The 26107-nt window shown below is 43.2% G+C and overlaps 1 protein-coding gene across 1 annotated transcript; it reads right to left on the reverse strand.

Annotated features, from left to right (window-relative positions):
- Positions 1–2154: 2154 nt before the first annotated feature.
- On the reverse strand, positions 2155–13025 carry LOC118782634 (adhesion G protein-coupled receptor E1-like). Its single transcript, XM_036536035.1, has 15 exons — positions 12749–13025; positions 12315–12440; positions 11702–11848; positions 11091–11125; positions 10472–10552; positions 8408–8519; positions 7933–8114; positions 7655–7816; positions 6571–6777; positions 4815–5047; positions 4049–4115; positions 3855–3946; positions 3139–3301; positions 2614–2718; positions 2155–2175 (listed from the first exon to the last, which is right to left on the reverse strand). The coding sequence occupies exons 1-15, from the start codon at positions 13023–13025 to the stop codon at positions 2155–2157; spliced, it is 2010 nt and encodes a 669-aa protein (XP_036391928.1).
- Between the last annotated feature and the right edge of the window lie 13082 nt (positions 13026–26107).

Here is a 26107-nt window from a genome sequence, read left to right on the forward strand (position 1 = left end):
CCGGCCCACTGAGGCACTAGGCCCTTTTATTCTGAATGTGGGTGTCTTCATTTGAGATACGGGTGGTTTTCAACTAACTTTTTCGATTGCTTGTTCTCATGCATGTGTAGAACTTGTAATGTGTTGGAGGGTCACTGCTTGGCATCAGGCAGTGAGGCCTGGTCTTTTAGCGGTGCTGTAAAGTTTCTGCTTTGAGGAGTCGGGCATGGAAGCCCTTTGCCCCCTCGAAGACCGCCCACAGTGTGAAGGACAGGGAGCAACACCTGCCACCCTCTTCAAAATGTCAACTGCCGAAACGTGGACACGTTTACGTTGTCTGATGTAGTATGTAGTTGGTGGTCCAAAAACTGCTCTCCTATGGAAAATTGGGGGTACCGTGAATCCCTCTGATGCTGGATTAGTTGCCAAACGGATTTGGATTTCGGGTAACTATATTTTGAAAATTAAAAAAAATAAACATTTTTATTTTAGCATAGCATCAGTGCTCATTTGTGAAATATAAATTAAAAAAATGTAGATTCCATATTCAAAAACTGTTTGATTAACAAGGAGGTATGCACTTTTTAAGTTACATTTGCCAAAAACTAGCAATGTCAGTATTACTAAAAAGCTGAACAAAATGTTACAGAAGATGTACATGTCATTCGTGTGTATTCAGACAGTCAAATTAGAGTTAGAGCAACTACCTGTAGCCTACGTCTTAGGAACATACACTGCAGCTCTTTGACCATAATGGCAATTTTCCAACCAAATTGTATAAAGTCATTCCAAGTCACCATACTACTCGAGAGCTATTCAAGACACAATAACACCACTGAGAAGATTGAGTCAATTTGAAAAAGACCAGCTATGACCCAGCACTCATCTTTGAATGAGTATATGTGAATTTAAAAAAGATTTGCATGATGTGGTCTGAAAAAATATTTGCAATGGCTGGAAAAAGGTTGACCAGTATGTAACAATCCACAAAATAAGGTTTTCTCTGTAATGCTGACTTTTTTTTCTGTCATCACTTAGAGTTGCTCTTGAAAGACACTAAAAAAAAATCAATCATTCAATCAATAGATCTTTAATTCCTTGGCAGGTTTTTTTGCAGGAGGAATCATACAGTAGAAAATTATAGATAATAATAATAATATAAATTATAGAAATAGATTATTATAGGACTGGAGAGTATTTTCCCCACAGGAACTTGGAAACATCGTTACAGGTTGTATAACATCATGCTTGTTGTTTATCAGCCAAAGGGACTTGGCAAACAGAGGTGGAATGGAGTGATTTGCACTGTGATGCTGACATACCCAGTGAAGTGTTCATGATTGAAAAGTATGAACTGCTGAAATGCATGAATATGTAAAAACTGCACATTAAGAGAGATCAGGTTTTTCCTGGTCTCTTAGATATTAATGTTTGAATTCTCTTCTACACGTAGATACATTAAAACAAGAACAAGGAGCAAAGACTAAGCTTAAAAGGGATATGTTCCATCCAGAAAAGCAGCACAGGATTGCTTTTAATCATTATACAACAGCAATGGAAAGAAAATATAGTTTTTGTGCTGTGAAAGACCTCCATAACAAAGTATTTGATAGATTGCTATTTTCTTCAGCATTGGACACTATCAGCTTTACATACACAGTACATTCTAACTGTATATTAGGTGAACTTGAAGCTTACAATGTAAATACTTCTCCTATCCCAAGGTTCATCTTGAGGCAGGTTGATGAGAAAAAGCACAGAGTCAGATGGCTTCTCAGATCCAGCTCCTGAAAGCATGGACTCTTACTTCTGCAAGACGAAAGAAAGAAATGACCGCTAGCAAGGAAAAGTATCTGGGAGCATTATGAGGATCTGTGGGACTGATTCTCAACAATGTTTATCCATGGGCATAAAGTTGGCCTTACAGGAGTACGGAAAGCAGTGAGTTTCAGATGGCTGAGTGATTTTGATAGCTATAGGAAACTCGTGCTTTTACACAACAGATGTACTGTAAATATTTTGACAGCAACTTCAATTTCTCCAGTCCTGTATCCAATAAATTACGTGAGTGAGTGGGTTGGACTGTTGGACAACTTTGCCTTCTTGGATCTAATGACAGCTTTGCGGAGATGCCCTTCTGTTAATGAACCTTGTTGAAAAAGAAACTTTGCTCTATCATGGGACGTGCAGGGGATCCTGGTACGCAGGAGAGAAATCATCATGAAAGCACAGAACCTGAAACATTACAGTAACAGCAAGGGAAGGCTATAATCCAAGGTTGTAGCACATTACATTACAAAATTGGCATTTAGCAGATGCTCTTATCCAGAGCGGCTTACATCAGTTACAGTTTTTTTTTTTTTTTTTTTTTTTACGATATTATCTATTTATACAGCTGGATAGTTACTGAGGCAATTGTGGGTGAAGTACCTTGTCCTAGCAGTAGTGCTCCAGTGGGGAATTGAACCAGCAACTTTGAGGTTACAAGTCCTGCTCCTTACCCACTATGCTACGCAGCCACCTTCAGTAATGTTACTCTCAGTGCATTACTGGTGCATCACGAGAGCATGGACGCAGGCCCCTTTCCGCTGCAGAGCAGCTAAAAGCGCTTAGCCTACGTCAGCTTTAACTCACTGTGATGCTCCGGGAATTCATGGATTGCCTGGAGGAGTGGGAGGAGTCAGAGGCTTCACTGGGACGGCAAACGGTCTTCCACCACCGCCTGTACTGCTCCTGGATCTGCAACACGCGCACACAGTCAGCTGACACAGACACGGAGGAGACGCCAGCGAGGAAAGACACGCGTGGGGCAGACGCGATAGACAGGTAGCTCGTTTGGATGGTTTAGCTGGGAAGGAGATGCAGGCCACATTCTGTGGGCAGCTGTGGCGTGGTAAGGATGCAGCTGGCACAGTGGAGCAGGTAGTGCGGAGCAGAAAGGTGATGATGCAGCCATGCAGGTGAGGTGGAGCACCGGAAAGAGGAGAGGAAAGAGCGGTAAGACGGCCATTCGCAAAGAGGGAGTAAGTGGAATCAACAACGGACTGAGCGAAAGCGCAGAGAGAGATGAGACAAAGTGAACCAGAGGGTCGGCCAGGACTGGGACGCATGAGATTCAGGTAAGGCAGACCGGCATGGGCAGAGGAGGTGGGCGTTTACCTCTCTGTTGAGGACGCAGTGCACCAGGAAGATGAACGTGCCCTGCTGGGAGGTTGACAGCAGGAAGAGATACTGCAGCATCTCATTGTTGTTCACAAAGAAGCCGAGTATCCAGGGGCAACCGAGAATGATGAACTGGACCAGTGCTTTGAACACCATGACCCTTCACGGAGAGAGAGAGAAAGAGAGGGAGAGGGAGAGGGGTAAAGAGAGAGAGGGAGAGGGGGAGAGAGAGAGAGAGAGAGAGGGGGAGAGAGAGAGAGAGAGAGAGGGAGGGAGAGGGAGAGAGAGAGAGAGAGAGAGAGAGAGAGAGGGAGAGGGGGAGAGAGAGAGAGAGAGAGAGGGAGAGGGGGAGAGAGAGAGAGAGAGAGAGAGAGAAAGAGAAAGAGAGAGAGAAAGAGAAAGAGAGAGAGAGATCAGGATGGACTGTGTTATACCTCTGTCTCTTATACTGGTATTTGTCCTTTTGTTCCTTTTCCTGTCAGTCTCTTAACTGCACCTGGAATCTTCTACCAGTACATGCCTAATGCCCCATGTGTAATCTTTCCTATTTTGCTTGCCTGTTCTCACCTACATCTACCTGTCCTCACTCACCTGTAATTTACAATCTGCTACCTGCACATGTCCTCTGTGTTCTGTATCTGTATGTTAGAACAAATAGCATGTTATAATGTATAGCTTGCATCTGCCCTCCTTCCTGTACGCGTTCTCCTTACCTGGTGGATCTCAGCTGAGAGATTTCCTTGTTCAGGCCAGCTAGGGTGGACTGCAGGTGTGAGATGATGGTGATGAAGAGGATGACATTTGCCTGCAAAGATGAGACAGTGGGTTTATCCGGCATAAATGTGAACGGGGACCAGAAAGCTGTGGCTGGAATTCAAACAAGCATGCCTCAAATTGTGGTACATACTGCGAGGACATAACACACTGGGCCCAGAAAGGCCCACCTGAAATCCTTTTCTTTCTTCAGCCAGCATCTAAGAGCAACCAGATCCAGAGTCACAGTTACATAAATGGAGTGCTTGAAATGATCCAGTGGTCGTTATCATTCGTTTTGTAATTACATATTTTTAATTTTTTTTTTCCAGCGGAAAAAATACTATAGGTTCCTATCATTTCACTAGCCCTATATGTTTGAGCATGTCTGCATGCATAAAGTCCGATGTGATGTCAGCTGCAGCACCACTGGCACAACAGCTCTGGATCGATCCCTATTCCCCGCTTTTGGGCAGGAGTGTGGTGTCGTGGCAAGGAGCAGGGCTCATAACCAAAAGGTCGCTGGTTCAGTTCCCCGCTGGGACACTGCTGCTGTACCCCTGGGCAAGGTACTTAACCCACAGTTGCCTCAGTAAGTATCCAGCTGTATAAATGGAAACTGTAACCGATGCAAGTAGCTCTGGAGAAGAGCGCCTGCTAAATGGCAATAATGTAGTGTAATCCAGAAGCAGAGTCAGTTCCGCTCCTAGCGGTCAACTACACAAGATCACCTTGATTGCTGGCTTCTGAGTTAAACACTCCTCTCTGCTCTGGAAATACAAACAGTCCAACTCAGTTTGGAAAATCTGCTGGACACAGAATGTAGAATCTAGAATCTCTTCTTATCATAGAGAAAAACAGTAGGTCCTCCTGTACATGCTCCGCCCCATCCCCTTTGCTCTGCCCCTCTCTGCACTTACTCTTCGCTGCCGTATCCGTCAGGAACCAGTCCTGCTGACACACCCACCACCAGGAAGGGGGCGCCGTAGCCAATCAGCAGCAGGAAGCCCCAGTGGATTCCCTCCCTCTGTATAATCCTGACCTCTCTCAGGTTGCGCACCAACAGGAAGAGCTGCAGAGCCTCCAGGTACATCCACATAAAGCTGGACAGGAAGAGGAAGTGCAGCACGCCCGAGATCACTGCACACACCAGCTGAGGAGGGACACATCATGATAACCATCGATAGCGTTAGCATCATCACCACCCTGTCATTATCTGCAGCTTTACCACTGCACTGTAACCATGTGATCATAATGAAGTTGATCATCATCAACAGCATCATTACCATGATCATCATTACTAACATCTCCATCAATATTGGGTCATTCCATACCAACTCACCTAGGACCTCCTAGTTCATGTTATGGATTTTCTCAAAGAAATTCATGCCAAAACCTCTATTAAATTCATGAGACCCTGCAAAATCCTATAGCTCTACTCCAAATACTTTTTTAGTTGTGAATTTTTAATGTTTGGCCCTCTGAGCTAAATTTCATCATTTTTGTGATTCTTTGTATGTGTATTATAAGCCTCACTAATTGCTTATTTTTCACTGAATTGGGTTGAAATTTGTACTGAACATCCAAGAAACCCTAAGGGTAATTTGCAACATGTATTCATGTAAATAGTTGTGCTGAATGTTTTACAGTAATCAAATTAATAAAAATAACCTTTTACCTGAATGAAGAATCTTCCATTTTCAAAAATTAATATCTCCACTAGTTTTCACTTTCTTGCAACCAAATTTTGATTCTGTGTAGTATTAATATAGTTCTATCACATCTAGAAGTTATTTGGTCCTGCATAAAAAAATGAGCACCACAGATCTTGCTAAATATAGCTTCAGAGCTGAAAAACCCACTTTTTAACTGTGTTTTAACTGTGACTGTATATTTTTACTGTATATTTTGTGTATATAATACTGAATTTATATTTTCCCAAGAGGGATCATTTTAATTTCCTTGAAATTTCTTATGGGAAAGTATTAATATTCATTGCAGATATATAAAAAGGTTAAAGACATTATATTACTCCTTCATCACTTAATCATTTTTTGAAAATTTTTCATACTTTTCACGCGGTCATTCTTATGGTCCCAGGGTCCTATGTTCCCCAGCTCCATATAGTGCATAATGGGAACCTGAAAAAGATGCTCCCCAGCTCTGTATTCACTGAATATGGATAACAGCTTCCAAGGGTCCAAATAAAGGTTCAGGTTAGGGTTAGCGTTAGCTTCAGCTTTCCGGTTAGCATTAGCATTAATGTCAGATTTAGCCTTGAAATTTGGGTGAGAGTCAGAGTTCAGGTTAGGGTTAAGGTTACATTTAGGGTTAGGGTTGTGTTAGCATTAGGGTTTTTTTTTGTTGAGAAAATCAATGACATGAACTGGGAAAAGTTCTGAATTCTGGGTGAGTTGGCATGGAATGACCCTATTGTCAAAATTCCTTCTCAGCACTTTCCTAGAGGATGGAATGCTGGTGATTCAGCTGGAAAACTTCAATGTCCAGCTTAAACTCCCTCTACATTCCTCTCTAATCTTCTGGTGACCCCAGTCCAATTCTTTGACCACTGATGATGATGAGACAGTTAACTCTGAGATTATGCATGGAGGTGGTATTTCTTATACAACACAGCTGATGAGATGTCTTTGCAGGTGGGGGCTGTGGGTGGAGAACCTTGTGCTTCTGGATGTGAGAGAGGAAACTCTGCACCAGCAGGAAGAGCAGGTGGGCCAGGAAGAGGCAGATGGAGAGGTTGAGGCGTGCTGTGTTGCTGACTTTAGGGTTCCAGCGACAGAGGATGAAGGTCAGGATGGCCAGGGCCAGAAACAGCAGCCCCACTGACACTGCGATAGTGTTGATCAGCTCCAGGAGTTTGTCTTCCTGGAAATATACATCAAAACAGAAATCCGTCGAAATAAAGCATGGTACCTCACACATTTCAGTAACATCAGTTGAACCATGGTCTGAGCATTTACTTTCTTCTCCTGTTAAATAGTTCACTAAGGAGTAGGGCTTTATCTTAGGGTTTTTACTGACGACATATGTTTATTCCAAAATCTCCAGATCTACCATCTTTTTTCCAAGTAATACTCTAAATATACTGGCCACTCCCCATTCAGCCCGGTGCAGTGACACAGTTTTCAGATCAAATGGCCGTTCAAGTCATGGCTGTTGAACTCATAACCACCTCCATTACACAGCACATAATTAGCCATATTTTCATGTTTTTACTTCCCTCTAACCTCTAAAGCAAAATGAACATGATGGACAGCCGTGGATTCTCAGAACACGTTTGCAACCATCGATCCTGTGCTGCTTGCTTCTGCTTCAGCTGTTAACAACGTCTGACTCTGTGTGCATCTGTTAGAGCTGAGTTTCCTGCTCTCAGTTCTATTAGCCAATAGTACAGATTTGATCTATGATATTCGAAGACAGATTCATCTTACAGTATATAACTATAAGATGTTCCGTTACGATATCCCACAGTCTCACATCAGGTTTGCTATAATCTTAATTGTTCATATAAAATATATTTGCTTGAGCACTCTGGAAATTTCTTTATTATGAGCTCATATCAAATTTAATTTTACTGAGTGATTAATGTCAACTAATGTGGAGACAATGGACAGCCAGTTTTACATTCAGCCAGAGAAGCATATGAGTTCGCGCTGTGTATTGATCGTCTTGGTTGGGGCCCACCTAATACATCTGTTTGTCTTTTCTCTGATTGGTTTACTCGTCTCCCTTCACTCCTCACCTCAGGTGGTCTGTCCGTCTGCATGATGAGGGCGAAGGTGGACAGGTGGTTGCAGGTGCACACGGTGTAATTGGAATTGGTCTCTGTGGCCTCACAGCCATCCACGATCCACCTGCTCTGATTCCAGTACACACAGGTGAGCTGGCCCTCAGGGTCCACCTGCTGAGAAAGGGAGGGAGGCTCAACATGTAAGTTCAGAGCGACACCAAATCAATGTCATTACAGTGGAAACTTTGTTAAAGGTATTAGTGAGGGGTATGGATGGAGCAAAGACTCACTATGAGGTGTCTCAGGGTAAAGTTGACTGGACTGGGCAATGTTGTGTTTTTGGTTTTGGGGAGGGAGGCAGCAAACACAGCAGACATCATGGTCTTGATGGTGTCGTTCTCTGTGTGGAAGAGTCTGGCCTTCAGAACCTTCTCCATGTTGGTGTAGGTCATGAAGGCCATCGCTGCAGATCCTGCAGAACAGACCAACAGACCCAACACAACTCAGAAACTTAACTGCTAAGGAACATAACCTACATACATCATCAGCTGAAGTTATAATGCTGTGTCTTGTTTAGAGATTTGTAGTTATGTGTGTAAACCAACAAAATGATTTTTGTTGGTTTACACACACACACACACACACACACACACACACACACACACACACACAGATAAAAAAAGATCCAACAGATCCAAGATCCAAAAGGACCAAATAATGAACAATGCACCGTGTGATTGGCTGAGGTGTGGATTCTGAACTCACCATTGTTGTTCTTAGCGATGCCAAGTAGATCAATTTCCAAAAGGTTGTTTCTCGATATCAGCTGAGGTGTGTCTGTCAGGTTGGCTTCTGGCCCGATGGCAAATGTTTGTACCTCTGACAGAAAAGATGGAAAAAACCTGACAGTAAATGCCTTCATTGTAAATTATTTGCTTATGCTGAACAATTTACAGTACTATATTACAGGCAGTCCCCACTTCACAATAATCTGGTGTTCAGCAATCTGCACTGCAAAAACTGCAAAAAAGTTTTAGGGCACAAAACACAGATTTATGACACATCCTTTAAAGGAACTCTGACCAAATTTGTCCAGTCAAACCACTGTATATGCTGGCCTACCCTTCGCCCCAAGAGCAAAGAATAAACTGTTAAAGCATTTATTCTATATAATCTCAAAAGACCCACTCACAGTAAGTAAGTTAGTAAAATTTATTTGTATAGCGCTTTTCACAGACAATAATATAATGCTTTGCTTAAGCATTATACAACATTAAAGAGAGAAAACACAGAAGATGAAATGACCCCCCGAGCTACTACATACATACACAATACATAATAAAAATACAAGTACACAATAAAATACACAATAAATACATAAAAATGTACAATACACAATAAAGTGCACAATAAATATAAAAATGCAGACCTGGTGCATACAGACTACCTTAACGCCCGTCTAAACAGATACAGTATGTCTTAAGCTGCCTTTTAAAAGAATCCACGGAATCAGCAGACCTTAAGGGTGTGGGCAGAGCATTCCACAGTTTCGGTGCAACGGCCTCAAAAGCTCGATCGCCACGGGTCTTTAGTCGGGTGCGTGGGACAGACAGTAAACTTAGCTTATTAGACCTAAGAGAGCGAGCTGATGAGAGCAAGCAGGAGCCTGACCGTGCAGAGCTCTGTAAGTAAGGGTGAGAATTTTAAACTGGATCCTATACTTCACAGGAAGCCAGTGAAGAGATATAAGCACAGCACATTTCTTTCACAAAGGACTGTGCTAAACGGTTATCGGAGGGTGCAAACCTATTTGTGTGGTATTGACGCTGGCAAAGCTCTGGTTTTGTGTGGGCTTCACCAGTGCTGACGCCAGCTTCTCTGTGACCTCCAGCATGGTATCTCTCAGCTTGTCACTGACCTCACCCTCCCTCACAGACAGCACATCCACAGCATGCAGGGTTGCATTCAGTAGCGTTTCCACTGTCTGTATGACAGTACAATAACACTGTTATAACATGCTAATAATGGCACTGTTATAATACATGTTAATGGCAGAGGCTTAATGGCTATAACACATCAGTTACACAGTAATAACATGGATAACAGTATTTAACAATGGAGCCATAATAACAGAGCATCTAAATGACACAGCAAGACAGTAGCAGTAATAATGTTGCAGTGACACAACAATCATATACCCTAGGCTTGGGCTGATATTGAATATTAACATATACTGCAATATTTGTGGGCCCTGGTGAAAACAGGATTTTAGAAATTTTTGCAATTTTTTTAAAAATAAAAAAACTGAAATATTGCACTGACATAAGTATTCACACCCTTTGCTACGACACTTGAAATTTAACTCAGGTGCATCCCATGTCCCTTCATCATCTTTGAGATGTTTCCACATCTTGACTGGAATCTACCTGTGGGAAATTCCATTGATTGGACATGATTTGGAAAGGCACACACCTTTCTATACAAGGTCTCTCAGCTGACAATGCATATCAGAGCAAAAAAATATATACCGCTCAAGCTTGGCATACACCAGCAGGGTCACACACACACACACACACACGCACGCACGCACACACACGCACACACACGCACGCACGCACACGCACGCACACACACGCACGCACACACACACACACACACATCACTTTACACTTTATCATCATGGAAAGAAAGGGGGAGAGTGGGAACGGACAGAGAAGGGACAGAGGAAGGATGTTTCCACCGCAACATGGCTGCCACTCTCTGTGCAGCGCTACACAGCACACTAAATACACACAGCACAGTGAAAACGGCAGCAGATACTGAACTCACTGTGGATGGAAGCACCAGTGAGCTGCTGTTGTCTAGCAGATTAACCACAGACTCCAGCTGGCACCACTCCACTGATTTATCCTGGAAGAGATGAGCAAGCAGAGCTGATCATGTGAGGGAGGATTTCTCAAGCTCACTGCTAGAGGGTGTAACAGTCAAAACTTTCAATCCACTGTACATCGGCACATCATTTTGTACCACGACTCATGTTTGAACCACACTCCTCAGTCTCTGTACTGTGATTACCTTCATCTTACCTACAGCACCCCTCAAACATGAGCCAAGAGAACTCCAAAGGGTTTTCCAAATTCCCAAAAAATGCTTTCAAAAGTCTAGTTCCACAAACTAAGCACTTATTTTCTGTAAGTCCATAGAAAGGTTTAAAAAATTAAACATTAAACAGTGTGGGCCAACTCACACAAACAAGGAACAAGTGATGTTGCAAAGCAAGCTGATGTTTCCTACATTCTGCTGTGTAACTTGGTCCAACTCTCAGGCTTGTTTAGAGTAACTTTGCTTCACTTGGATATCAATTATTTTAATGGCAGACCAATTCTTGGAAATGTTTGGGTTGACTTAGATGACCCTCACTTCCCACTCACAGAACAAAATCTCTCACCTCGCATTCTGCTGTATTTAAGCCCTCTGTCACACCTGCAACACAAATAACACACTCATTTCAAACACAGGCCTGTCTGCCCTCAGACTCCTGAGAGTAAATCTGAGAGCAGTACATCTCCCTTAATTCAGACACTAGCTGATGGCTGCTGCCCCTGAATCAAATCCAGATTTCTGTTGATTGATAGGTGGATTCCTAACAGGGTGATTCATGTATGAAATGATAAGGTGGAATCTGATGAAAACTAGAACTGGAGCTCAGGACTGCACTTCCACTAACACCCACAGAGGGGAGCTTTCCTACTGCTCGTACTGTGAGCATTGTGAAGTGCTTGGGCTGTATTAAAAAGAACTTTTTAAAAGAAAGTACTTAAGGGAAGAAAATTCTGAGTAATAGTTGGGTCTTAGGGTTACGGTCAGGGTTAGGGTTAGGGTTAGGGTTAGGGTTAGGGTCAGGGTTAGGGACAGGGTTAGGATAAGGGTTATGTTTAGGGATAGAGTAAGGGTTAGGGTTAGGGTTGCATATCAAACCCAGACAAGGTGGTGACTCCCAGGTCCCCCTCTCCTCTCACCCGTACATGTGATGACTTCCCGCTTCCCCTTCTCACTCACCTGTACAGGTGGTGACTCCCAGCTTCCATTCAAGCCCCGGGCTGGGAATGAATCCCTCTTTACACTCGCAGGTGAAGCTGCCAGCGGTGTTGCTGCAGGTTGCGTTTGAGCCGCAGATTGTAGCATTCTCCCTGCATTCATCCACATCTGCACAAAGCAGAGAGGAGAGGCAGGGCCGTGACTGGGGCTCAGAGAGAGGGCTGGGGTCATGCCTTCAACTTCCTTAGCGCTGGGTTGTTATGTTTCATGCTGTTTGCTTTTCACAGGGATTAGCTGACCTGCGTTTTGGAGTCAACGCCCTCTCGAGAATTCCGAGGTAATAACGTTAAAAACCACCTTTTTTAAATAAACAAATACTAAAGTAAACATCAACCGCTGTGGCTCCAGTGGCTGTGGAGCTCAGGAGAGAGCTGACCCGCGACAGAGATCCCGAGAGTTGGGTGAGTCAGTAAACTCATCCTGGCTGCCTTGCATTGGGGGTCCTGCTTCATGCTACTTTTGGCTTTTTTTTGTTTGAACATACAAACTGACACACATGCACGTTAAAATGTACACACACACACTTGAACTAAACACACACACTTTCACTAAATGCACACACTCTCTGTCTTACCAACACACGCTTCTGTCGTGATGTTGTAGCGGTTTGTATACCCGCTGTGACAGTGACACTCATAGGTGATGTTGCCATTGTAACAGTCTCCATGGGAACCGCACACTCCTGGGCGACTCTCGCAGGCTGGGACAGACAGAGAGGAGGAAGAGGAGGAAGAGGAAGGAGGAGAGCAATGATGTCTGTAGTTCACAAGTGTGCCTGCCAGTCTTCTAGGAAATCATATTTTCTCGTCTACATAGGTCATGGCTCAAAAATGGACTAACATACTGCATGCATTGGAATGAGTATGTTAAAAGACATGTACGTGTAAGCGTGTGGATGTGTGTGTGTGTTCCTGTTTGAGTTTGAGCTGGCACAGCTGTGCCTGTGATGAGTGAGCAGAGGACATGTGAAAAAGTTTCGGGGTGCCAGGAAGGGCGTGCAGTTCTTACATGAACACAAGGCGCTTTGGTTGGAGGAGACTTCACTGTGCTGCCCGCTGCAGCCCCAGCTCCAGTTGTAGCTCCCTCCAATGGTCTCCACCCAAACAGAGGCAGAGCTCCTGTTGTAGGTGGGGCTAGCGGAGCAGTCAATCAGAGCGCACAGCAGGTTTGGGTCGGCCCACTCTCCGTCACAAGCCTTCCCCTCCACGGAGATGTTGAGCTGTGTGGTTTCGGGAGCCACACCCACCAGCCACACCTCAGCTAGGACAGGAGACACAGGACTCATGAAGCCCTGTGTATCTCATACAGCACATTCTGTGAACATCATCATCAATGTTTCCACAATAACCGATATGCACACAGCCCTCAGAAAACACCTGAAGAATTTTTAAAGCGACAGCATCTGGGCTCTCTCAAATTCTATTTGCATACTCCTTACCTGCCTACCTGGTAGCAGGCACTGCCAAGCATACTGGTATGTACCACCAAGTATAAGAGAGTGCAGCACGCACAAAATCAGTTACATTGGTAATTTTATTTACTGCATTATATTTCAGCTTTATTTTAGCAGGATGGGTCAATTGAGAACTGACTCCCTTTTTCAACAAAAACCTCTGTCTTACTTGTGCAGGTAGTTATTCGTTCAATTAATCTTGGGGATCTGTATTATTGTTTGTATCCTTATAATTGACATCCTTATAATTCATATCATTAGAAATCAAAAATCGTTCTGAGCCTCATTTGTTTGATGATGAATCCCAACTGTTCTTAAATTTTATGCCTATGCACCTGATGTGTAAGCACTGAGTGTTTGCTTATTGGCACAAAATAAGATATTCTACATGTAACCTCCTTCACCTACAGTACAGACAGATTCACAAACATAATTTGGCAAGTATGTCCATTACAATATTAGGCAACTGATTGGGTTAGTCACTCTGTACAGCAGTTCATTTATTGCAAACTGTATTTATGTATTTGATGTGTGAAAGGTAAAATAAATTTTGTATTTTTACAATTTCATCAAATTGACAAAAAATGTTGTCTTGCCTAAACGCGTGTTTGCCTATGTAGAGTGACTGGTCTGGAACAGTTGTAAATTTTGTGAAAAACAAATGAGGAATTCCAAAATATGCACTGACCTGCATTTGAGTTTACAAAGTCCTCACAGGGAAAAGTAGCTGCTTGGCTTCAATATGGTGTCACAAAAACCTACACATTTATGTTTTCTATGGCCATTGTGCTTTGCCCATACATTGTTAAATCAGATGCTTTTTCTTTAGTTGTGTCAGCAGTTCCTACAAAGCACAGCCTGTAAACTATAAACTGAAAACACTGCTAGCAGCTTGTCAAGGCTCAGGCAAGGACTCAGGTGCGGACCACGGGAGCTTCGGGTTCCAAGCGTCTTTAATGGAATCGTCAGGCAGATTGCAAATCAGAAACGGGCAGGGTCGAAAACCGGAAGGCAGTCCGTGGACAGAACGAGGATCGGGAAACCGGAGCAGGCAAGGTCGGGAACCGGACAGGCAGGCAATCAGGTGAACGTGGCAAAGAGGCAGGCAAAAACAAGGTCAGGATACGAGCAGGGTCGAAAAAAACGAGAAACAGGCAGACAGAAGCAAAACGCAAACGGAGGGGACGAAACAGGCGAAAAAACACTGTGACGAACTAGCAACAGGACAGGGAAAAGCAGGGAAGAAATAGGGCAGGGCTGACGAGGGGATGGGAAGCAGGTGCGCAGGCAATCAGGCGGGCGGAGACCGGGCGGAGACCGGGCGGGGAGCGGGACAGGACTAAAACACAAGGAAAACAAAAGCACGACAGCTAAGGAGGCGGAGCACTGACACAGCTTCATGTGCGGTAGCATGATCAGTGCTTTCCATATGCCCACAATAAGAAGTACCCCATTTTACATACAAGTTCTGCCAACTCTTAGATAGATAGGCATATATAACTGTCTGCCGTACACCATCCAGTCTATATGATTGTGGACACTCCTGGAATGTCTCAAATTTCAAATACCACAATTTCATGAGATGATAAGACCAATAACAATGATTTCGGATTAAAAGTTAAACATACTCACCGTATAAAATGTACACATTCCCATATATCTGTTCTGTAGGGAGGAGAACAAAAAGTCAGACAGCTTTTAAATGCGTACAGTCGGCAGGAATTTTTCACAATCAGCCTACAGGATTCTGTCCACTGGCAAGAATTCGACAAGTTTAATACTGAATATGGTGAATATGAATGTTAGTTACTAAGGCGTGGGAAGCATTGCTAATCACCATTTATCCACATTTAGTCAGTATGCCTGTGCGTTTAAGAGTGTTTAGCTCCACAACTACCAGACTTACCAATATCGTCTGCCCCCTTCCACAGCACCAGAGCACCCCCTGCAGGAGAGAGAATAGCTTGAATCGAGCAAATTTCTGAGCATTAACCCCTTGCTTTGGGGACTAGCAGGGATTTGTGGCCTTTGTGCCAGAAAGGTCTTCAGTACCTTAAATTAAGTTCCACAGTTAGAAACTGACAGAGACAGAGGCAAGCGCAGCAACGGGGGACCAAAATGCAAAAAGAGATGGGTGGCCGGATGTATCTGACTTGAGGATAAGATCTCAACGATGCAAATTTTTCCTGTGATGAAAATGTTAAACCTGTGGCTGTCCTGTGAAAGCATCAGTGTCATGGGCATTCCTGAAAGAGAACTGTCATTTACAGGTATTTACCTTCTATTTACAGGTATGGGCTATTTACTTGTCATTTATACATATTTACCTGGCATTTACAGGTAAGGGTTATTTACCTGGCGTTTACATGTATTCACCTGGTATTTATGCAGACAGGCTGTATACGCGGACACAATTTGAAAGCTCTGGTGCAGATTTTCAGAAATTTTCATGAAACAAATGAGAAATTACTTGGTAACACTTGTTAACATATTTACAAAGCTTCACTTCCCTTCTAGCCTCTTTGTATTTTTTTTTTTTTAAAATTGGTAAGTTGCATGTTATTTCTGCAGCAATGAGGGAGCGTTCTAGTGCCAGGCGAAAGGAGACTTACAGTCAGTTATGCAGATTCTGTGGTTTGTTTTCTTGGAAAATGAGGGGAGGGCGAGGCAGTGTGTGTACCTCGAGCTGAGCCAGAGCTTTACTTTTTGGACATTTGGATTATATACATTTTGTTTCAAGCCTTTGTAATCAACAGTTATGAGTGCTACTGATTTTTTTTTTGGTGATGTGCACATATTTTTCAACTTGTAAAGTAATGTTATATATTTCTGCCAGCATGGCCCCATCCTGCTTCAGTCTGTTGAAGTGCCCTGAACACCCTTTTCTTCGTGAAGGGAGTGGGCCACCAAGTCCAAATGTAATCAGTACTTACAGTAATTCAAAGCCACACACAAGTATTGGATATTACAAGAGATTCAGCACATGATAATAACTCCACCTTTAAAACACCCCGGTCTCTGTTCCCAGTAGAGGACAGACTGGGGCAGAATTAAATAAGTACTGTGCTGTTGAACAAACATGTACAATCCAGATATTTGTACATACCAATCTGCATGTGTTACAGACATGAAAACAGGTTAAAACATTTCAAAGGTTAACAGTACCGAGTACTCACAGAATAGAGTTGATAAAATGCCGGTTTTCATGATGGTTAGACAGTTCCTGCGTGTCAGTCACAGAGGAACCTCTCACTCTTCTTTAGTAGGAGAGTGCTGCAGGCTGATTTGGTTTTACAGGATCGGACTTCCTCTTACAGTACGTTATTGTTTCAGAGAGTTATAAATGGATGAGCACTCTTTGACGCTGTATGGGGAGAGTTTTTCTTTACTCTTCTGAGAGGAGAGAGAGACTGACAGAGGGGTGAAGGAATAAAAAGATCACAACGCAGGAACATCGCACTGAAGGTAGCAGTGTGGTGTATCGGTCAGAGGACTGGACTCTGACACCCAGGCAATACACTGCTGTCGTGAGAAAGACACTCAGCCTAAATTTGTTTGGTAAATATCCAGGCATATAAATGGACTAGGTAAAAAGGTAAAATGAAAACTGTACGAGTCATACAAATAAACCCCCCCCCCCAAAAATACGCTTCTTTCAGAAGTATATTAATGAAGCCAGTTGGTGTCCTGTTGTGTAACACTGCACAAGTGCACCGCTGATGGGTCTTGTAAGAAATCAATACGTGTCTGTGGAATATGCAGTGAATTTGAATAACTCTGCTTTGCATATCTGTCTCTCTGAAACACAAACACAGGCACTAGTCATGTGAAACCTGTCCATAGAGTAGTTCTGAAATTGGTAAAAAAAAAAAAAGTTAAATCCTACTACGAATTGCACAACGAACGTCTTTGTGTGGTTGAAGACCGATTAAATGACCACAGCTACCGATTGGTGAAAGTCGAGGCTGCCATAGCAACACTGCAAAAAGAGAACATGCTGCTGAAGAAGTTGGATAACCTCGAGAATCGGTCGCGGAGAGCCAGTCTGAGAGCAGTTGGCATCCCCGAAAAGTTGTCACATTCATGACTGAGATTTTCAAGGAAGTACTGGGGAAAGATTTCTTCACTAGACCTCTAGTGCTTTCGCGTGCCCACCGAATCGGACCTAAGCTAACTAACAACCCAAAAGCCAAGCAAACTGGACCAAGAGTATTCCTGGTTCTCTTTCACTACTCCCAAGACAAGCAGCGCATCATCGGATTCAGCAGACAGAGGCAGGAGCTGTGCTTCCGCGGTCATCGGTAGATTTCAGCGCAGAGCCGAGGAGAAAGCGAGCAGCGCTCAAGAAGGTGAAATCCCGGCTCTATGGGAGAGGGGTCAAGTTCAGCCTCTATCATGCCCAGCTCCACTGATGATTGCAAAATACACTACTTAGATACACCAGATGATTTCAAAGAATTTTACCACTCGCACTCGCAGAAGGAGAAGAATGGGAAAAGCAAGGATTTCTCTTCGTTTAACTACTCATGCAGCTCTGACGCTTTTCTTCTGGAGAGGAAAACTATGAGCTATAAGCTTTTGTAACCTGCATCCCTGTTTATTTTCCACTGTATTTAATGTTTATTGAACTTAAACAGGTTGGACTGCCATGCTAGTGTAGTATATACTGTATGTCAGGGTTTCGGAGACGGCATCCCGAAATGACCGGCAGGCGTCCTCATGACAGCCAGTCTGTCCCGGTTGCCTGCTGCATCCGTCAGCCTCCACCAGAGGCATCATTGAGCGATTGATCACATCTGTTTGAAATTAGTTTGTGAGTGTTTGGTGTATTTAAATCCCACCTGTGTAGTGCTCAGTCTTGTGCTTCCGTTCTGTGCCATTATTTTGCTTGTTCAGTAAAGTTTCTTTGTTTGTGGTTATCCTCCTGTATGGTTTGAGTGATCTCTGCATTTGGGTCCTTCTTGCTCAACCGTTACTATATATATATATATATATATATATACATATATATGGATATATAGTATAATATAAGTATGATAAGTATAATATATAGTATAATATAAGTATATATATATATACTTCTATACTTTGCTTACATTTTCGCCCTTGACCCGTGTTATCTTTTGTTGGATATTGCCTTTCATAAAGGTAAAACAAATACACCTAAAATTTTCATAGAAGGGAGCCACACTCAATTATATTTTTAGTTTTAGTTGTATGGTAAATGCTTTGGAAGTTTTTGCCAAGTAATGCCTGCGATCATCCTCAGATGGGAAAGACGATCTAGTTTTTGGGGTTAAATGTTTGTTCTCATATATAAGGGAATGGCAGGGATGGTTTGGGGAATTACCTTGGCAGGTTATCTCTGTAATTGTTACACGCCGGCTAGGCCTACTTTGCATTGTACTTTCTCATTTACGGCTTGTGTCCGCACAGTGTATTAGGTAAGAGGCCCCGCATGCTCTTTAATATGGTCGACATAGGTGATGTTGATGGAGACCATCCTGTGAGGTTTCTATCATGGAATGTAAAGGGGTTGAACGGGCCAGTGAAAAGAGCTAAAGTTTTCTCCCAGCCCAAACAATTAAAACCAGATGTACTATTTCTACAAGAAACACATTTAAGATTGGAAGACCATAATAGAGTCCATAAAGCATGGGTTAGTCAAATTTTTCATTCCAAATTTATTAGCAGGTCCAGGGGTGTGGCAATATTGATCAACAAAAGAATACAGTTTACACCATCTGATATAATTACGGACCCTAATGGCCGTTATAGTTTCTGGATCTCCTTTTCAAAAACCTCCTGTCTTAGTAAATGTTTATTTACATTTACATTTATTTATTTAGCATTTATTTATTTATTTATGCCCCTAATTAGGATGATGTCCAATTTGCCAATCTACAAATCTATCAGGATAACTAATGCTTGGGACGCGTGGTCTCTATTAGGAATACGGAGACAAAGTGAGCTCACCAGTTGAAGTGTCAAGCTGCATCACAATTTATTCCCCAGATAAAGAACCAAAACGTAACAAGCAGCCGAAAAGAAATTGATAATATTTTACAACCTTCTATTCCTCTCTATACACCTCAGAATTCCCCTCTGACACAACAAATATGGAACATTTTTTCGATAATTTGGATGTACCAACTCTCAAACCAGATGAGGTAGGAGATTTAGAACAGGATCTTGAGCAGAAGGAGGTCAATAATGCCATCATGGCAATGCAGAGTGGTAGGACCCTGGGCCCTGATGGCTACCTAATTGAATTTTATGAGAAATTTGTAATTATAAGAAATCTGTGAAAAAGTTCTCCTCAAAATGGGAACCTTTCTCATCATATTTTGAAAGTCTGAGCGAATTACCCACTGAATGAGGACTACTGAATGATTCTACTGTAGTTGGGCTTTCACTTCTCTCTTTCTCTTTGTGTTTGTGCTCTTAAAATGACCTTCATCAGGATAGGAAAGGAAGTACACTGAAACTGGAATCGTTTAGCTTTATCTTTATGAATTTTTTAAGTCTCTTATCAATTAAGTTATTGGACAGCTCTCCACTGTGACTAAAGATTAAAGATTAATAATAAGATTAATAATGATAATACGGGGACTCGTGTGGTGATAATCAGCCACCTTCTGCCTTTTTATGTTACATTAGGAATTACATTACATTCATTTAGCAGACACTCTTATCCAGAGACACTTCCAGAGCAAGAGAACATAAGTGTATCCAGACAAATAGTGCTAGACCTGCAATAACACCCCCAGAGCAGCAAGCACATGCACAACACTGTTAACTTACTCTGACACGAAGACAACCACTACGTTTGCAATGCATATTATAGGATTGATGGTTTAATTTCAGCACAAGCATAGCACCCAGGCTGTGTCCACTGTCTGTGCAGTGGTGTGGTAAAGAGCAGGGCTCGTAACCGGGAGGTTGTTGGTTCGATTCCCTGCTGGGATACTGTCACTCACTGTCACTGGGCAAGTCGCTCTGGCTAATTGACAGTAATGTAATGTGATGCGATGTTCTTTCCCAGTGCCGCTGGAATGTGCTTCTCGTTAAAGTCAGGACTGTAGATCTGCTTTCTATCTTCCACCACAGACTGAAGACCAACCACACAGCATCTCTGCCTGGCTATAAAACCTGAGTCTTACCTTTATTACCTTTTCTTGTATGTTACACTACAGCATTATTATATTATATTATATTAATAAGTATTTTGTACCTTCATTTTAAAAGGGCCTTTGAATCAGTCCGCTGGAGAATGCAGCATCTCTCTGTCTGACCCTGGATTTATTGGTGTTTGACGTAGACCTGCCTCAGAGTGAAAGTCTAGTTTCTACATTGGTCTCCTTGGTGTCATTCTTGTGTTTAAGCAGGACAGGGGTTGCCACATGTGAGGAAAGCATTCTGCAACCACTTATGAGGAAATTCTGGAAGACTGAAAGATCTCCAACAAGGTCAACACTGTGGTTACTCACAGCTCGAGAGAAACGATTGCTGCCTTCAACGTGTATGAAGACAACAGTGAAGAAGAAGAGGGAAGTCTGCATCCTAGCAGTTCTGATGACCTTCACCGAAGCCGCGTTCACCGTCCTGAACAATTCTCCTGCCCCCTACAGCCCAACACTGAAGATGGCCTCAAAGCTGTGCCGCCGCTCGTCCGGGCAATATGGGAATCTCCCAACATCGCCTCTCACTGCCAGGACTCCACTTTCACATAAAGGGGAAACCCGCCCGCAATTTGCTATTGCTACCAAGTGGAGTTCCCAACTTAAAATGGTTCGCTCTGGCCTCACACTGGGCTTGGGAAGCTATGACTCACTGGGCTATCCGTTTGTGAGGGACCACCCGCTGAACGTGAGCAGAAGGGGAACCTGGCACGCTGGTGCTCTCAGTGATGTCACAGTGTAACGGAGAGAGACTCTGAACTGCCGAATGGCTGAGCAGGAAGAACACTTCAGTATTTCAGTTAGTGAGACAGTGTACGGTAAGGGCCAGCAGGGGGCGCAGTGTGTGTGTGAGTGAGGGAGAGCAGAGACAGAGAGGAGGGAGGGAGCTGGGAGAGGGGGAGGAGGAAGAGGAAGAGGGCGGGGCCATGTCTCTCCACACACAGCTGCTGACACTCTGAGCTGCAGACAGATGTGAAGACTGAACTGAACAGAGGAGGAGAGAACAAACTGAGACAGAGAGAGAGAAAGAGAAGGAGAGATACTCTGTAAGGGAAAGGACTGGAGGCACTAGGAATAACTGGGAGTAACTGGGAGCCAGAGCTCAGCATGAGGAACCTCCTTATTGTCACCTTCTGTCTAACAGGTAAATTCTGTCTGAACTCAGCGTTACTATACTCAACATATTTCAGTTCAGATTATGGAGTACTAAACTCATTTCACTCAACACTGATACTGAACAGAGTTTCACTCAATGCCATATTACTAAACAAAGTTCAACTCTATATTACTGAGTACCTTTACCCTCAGCAGCATTACATTCAAACTGTATTCCTCAATACTGCTGCGCTCAATATGCTTCACTCATTGTTATGTTATTTAACATTGTTGCCTTCCACACTGTATTTCTGAAAAACTTGATATATTACACTGACTGTTGTATTGTAGAGTGTAACATTGTAACATTGTTACACTCCACAGTACTGTGCTCTGTTACGCTGAACATCATTGTAATTAAAACTGCTACGGTGTGTTACTGACCACTGTAACAGTCCACAGTTCTAGTGTCTTTTACTATGATCTTTATTAGCTCTACCACTCACTGACAGCTTTATGAAATGCCAACAGCTGTATGTGGTATTTGCATAGTAAGTGTTTTTTAGATGATTATACTGTGCTGTTTGATTTTTCTCAGGTTTGTGGTGTGTGGTGTTAGGAGAGGTGATCACAGTGATGGGGTTTGAAGGAGGTAATGCTGAAATCAGGTGTCCATATTCAGAGAAATATGAAGATCACACAAAGTATCTCTGCAAAGGGGACTGTAGATGGATGAATAAAGACATTGTAATTCGGAGTGAAGCAGGAAAAAGCACAGCAGAAACAGGGAGATTCTCTCTGTATGATGACACAGCAAGGAGAGTCTTCACTGTCACAATCACTGCACTGACCCTGGAGGATGCTGGGAAATACTGGTGTGGAATAAAAACTGGAGCATTGAAAAGTGACATCTACACTGAAGTGAGCCTTACTGTTGAGACAGGTATGTGTTGTAATGTTGTCTAGAATGGAATCCAACACAGTTTTTGTCTTTAAGTTCTTATATGCGCAGCTGTATGGTAGTGCGAAGGCATAAGTGAAGGCCAGACTCCCTCTCTCTGCTTCACACACAGCTCCACCCGCAGCAGCCACACCCACACCCCCACCTGGAGTCACTGAGGGCGGGGCTTACTCCACAGGTATCTGCACGACCCCTCCTCCTCTCAGTTCTGCCTCAGTTTGGCCAAACCAAAGGAGTCACATACTGTGCATAATGTGTAACTACTAATACTAACTGCTGATAATGTGTAACACACAACTATCAACTGCTGATAAGCCACATTGATATCAACAATGCACATATGGCAGTGTAGCAGCAGTGTGGGCGGCAGTGTAGCGTAGTGGTAAAGAGCAGAACTTGTAACCTCGTAAGGTTGGCTGTCCCATTCCCTGCTGGGGCACTGCTGCTGTACCCTTGGGCAAGGTACTTAACCCCCAACAGCCTCAGTAAATATCCAGCTGTATAAATGGATAACATTGTAACTGATGTAGCTCGCTCTGGGTAAAAGAATCTGCTAAATCCAAATAATGAGTAATAATAATGGCATACTCTTGCTTCTTGTCTGCACAATGCATCTTTCTCTTTCCTTGATATCCATACACATCCACACTGTTTGGGATTACCCCCAAAGGCATTTGGGTAATTATCATGTGATGATATATATGTGATCTGTAGCTTAGCATGTATATCTGTAGCTTAGCATGTGTTTCATTCTTTCCCCTACTGCACTTGGTCAGGTCTCCTCTCCCATCTCTCTCATGTGGCACAAATGTGGATTCTCTGGTTATTTATCACTTCCTTCCGGCTGATTTCCCCACTGTGGGTCCACACTCCAGAGCTTGTTCCGCTTTCTGATGCACACAGAAACACCAGAGGTACAGGTGGCTGCACAGTTTTGTAATTCAGGGAGGCAAATGACGATAGTTTGCTCTCATGGGGACTGTTCTGTAACCGTTGAGTCTGAATCGCTTCCTCTTTTCTGGACTGAAAAGACATCTTTTCAAGTTAAGACTGTTTATTCTCATCATATCATCTCTCTCTTCTCCCCTCAGCCCCTCTTCCTCACTCAGACAGAACTACAGTGCCCCCTTCTCTGTATTTCTCCTTGGCAATTTCATCTGTAAACACTCTCTCTCTTGTCAACACTGCCTTCTCTGCCTTCTGGGGCTGCCTTCTGTTTGACGGAACCATTGCCTTCAAATTTGCCCGAAAGTAGGTATCTGAGTAGGCAGCATTTTAAGGAACTTCTGAAGCTGTACATGACTTAAAAAGGCGAACAGGTTCATACCACTTTAAAGCGCTACCTTGAAAGCTCATTTCGAGAATAGACACGGACTCTTCAGTCTGGAAAAAAAGGCTTAGTTTACGTTGTGCTTAATTTAAATTTTAATTTAAAAAGCACAGACGTGCTGGTGTCCAGCCATCCCTGTGCTGCAATTAACATCTCTGCTGCAACTGCTACTTCAAAGAGGATCTAAAGCAGAGGTCACCCAGAGGTCACTGGAGAGATATCATGTCCTTCATTTCACAATGTCAACACAGGCTTCCAGCGTCCAATCAGATATGATGCATAGAGCACTTGCCAGAGGACTGCAGTCGTCTCAGAACAGGAAGCTTCAGCATTGTGGCCGCCAAACAGTTGATCACTTTCGCGTCCGTAACGCTTTTTTGCTGTTTAAATGGTACAGGTTGGTTTCCTCCCAAATTTAACTACATTCTAAACAACATCTCTTTCAGAGACAGCATTCCTGTAACCTGCACTCTGAACTCTAAATCATTGTTCAGTTTCAGGCCATCCACTGTTATGGTGTTCCCCTGCACTCTGATGTCAGCGGATATATTTGCCTGTTTCATTTCAGTGGCAGTGGAGCTGAACATTACAGCGAGCACGGCCACCATGACAACGGACTCTGGTAAAAAAAAAAAAAAAAAAAAACTTCTGTTTTCCTGTCAGAAGCAAGTCTGTTGACTGAGGTCAAACAGAGGAAACAGCAGAGAAACCGATCGCTCTGCAGCAGGTGTCTACAGCTGGACTCTCATGACGCAATCCTGTTTGAGCTCTACCATTTTCTGTAACAGTTCTGCACATCTCAGTAAATATATCAGCTGATGTATGATGATGGGTAATCTAGACAGAGTCAGGAACAGTCCCCATCACTGACACTGCGATTGCTGTATGAAACATCTGTGTGTCGTCACTGACAGACACTTTACACTCTGGCCTTGTTTCAGCATCCAGTCTTGATAACAGCTTATCCACTGTGGGGTACATCACTGTGGGCCTGAGTGTCACTGTGTTGGTGTTTGGGCTGGTCCTGCTCATATTCCTCAGACAGAAGAAGAAATCCAAGATTAAAAAAGGTAAAAGTCCCCCCCCCACCCCCCCGTCACTGCAGTAAAACGGCACTGGCACCTCATCAGCTTCTCTACTTCTTCTTTTCAGATGACATCATCTGACCCCTTCCTTTCCTCCCTTCTTTGCCTTCTGACGCTTTACTTTATTGGCGTTTTAGCAGATGCTCTCATCCAGAGCGACTTACATGGGTTACAGTTTTTACATATTACCAATTTATACAGCTGGATATTTACTGAGGCAATTGTGGGTTAAGCACCTTGCCCAAGGGTACAGCAGTAGCACCCCGGGGGGAATTGAACCGGCAACCATTCAGTTATGAGTCCTGCTCCTCACCACTATGCTACGCTGCTCTGAAGTGTGATGAAGCATCTGACAGATTATTGACTATGGATATTTCAATGTTTTATTCTCCATAGTGGTCGTCTCCTCCTCCAACTGGATGAACATGAACGCTGGTGGGGTGAGTGTCTGGGGGGGGGGGGGGTGTAAAAGCAGGGCATTCCTCATATTCTCTGTAGTAAATATAAAAAGGGAACAGCAGGATCCAGATGGGTTTAGGGTTAGGGCCTGTTTTACCTTTCAGAGTTCCCTGCTTGCTCCTTTTAATGTGAAAACAATGTTGTTATCTGCTTCTCAGGACTGGTTTTCTGTGGAAACAGGGAGGAAGTATTGAGTTTTGCCTTTTCTGAAATGCATTAAGCTGAGAAGATCAGAGGACATGAAAGTGAGAGGACTGTATGTCACTTCAGACTGTCAGCAAAGCTGTTAGCGTAGCTGTGGGTGGCAAGTTTTTCTTTCTTTTTAGACCACAAACCAGCAAAGCAATTTGAGAGAGTACCTAAAAGTCTGTGATAGTATATACAGTATACAGTACAGTATATAATACTGTTGAAAACATTGTAGAGCACTTGTAAAGTTTTGCAAAAGGGCGGGGTCAGGGATTTTTCAATACCGAAGCCTGAAATTTCCGTCGACTGGTTCATTTTCACAACTTAACTGTCACATTTTGCAAAGGGTGTAGGTTGTTTTTTTTTTGGAACCCAGAAGATGGGGGTCGACACTGAGCACTCAACTGTTTTAAAGTAGCATTAGCTAATGTAGCTAAACTGTCAAAACTGCCAAACCCACACTTAGCCAGCTTGCTAATTACAATTGTTTACAGCTTCAAGCTAGCTAGCTAATGAAAGTTTCTAAGCTAGCAAACAGAACCAAGCAAGTATCTAAACCAGTATCCAATAACACATAATGACCACACAGAGTGAAACTTTGGCTATTGCTAAAC

This window comes from Megalops cyprinoides, chromosome 1 (assembly GCF_013368585.1).
Source record: "Megalops cyprinoides isolate fMegCyp1 chromosome 1, fMegCyp1.pri, whole genome shotgun sequence".
Classification (NCBI taxonomy): Eukaryota; Metazoa; Chordata; class Actinopteri; order Elopiformes; family Megalopidae; genus Megalops; species Megalops cyprinoides.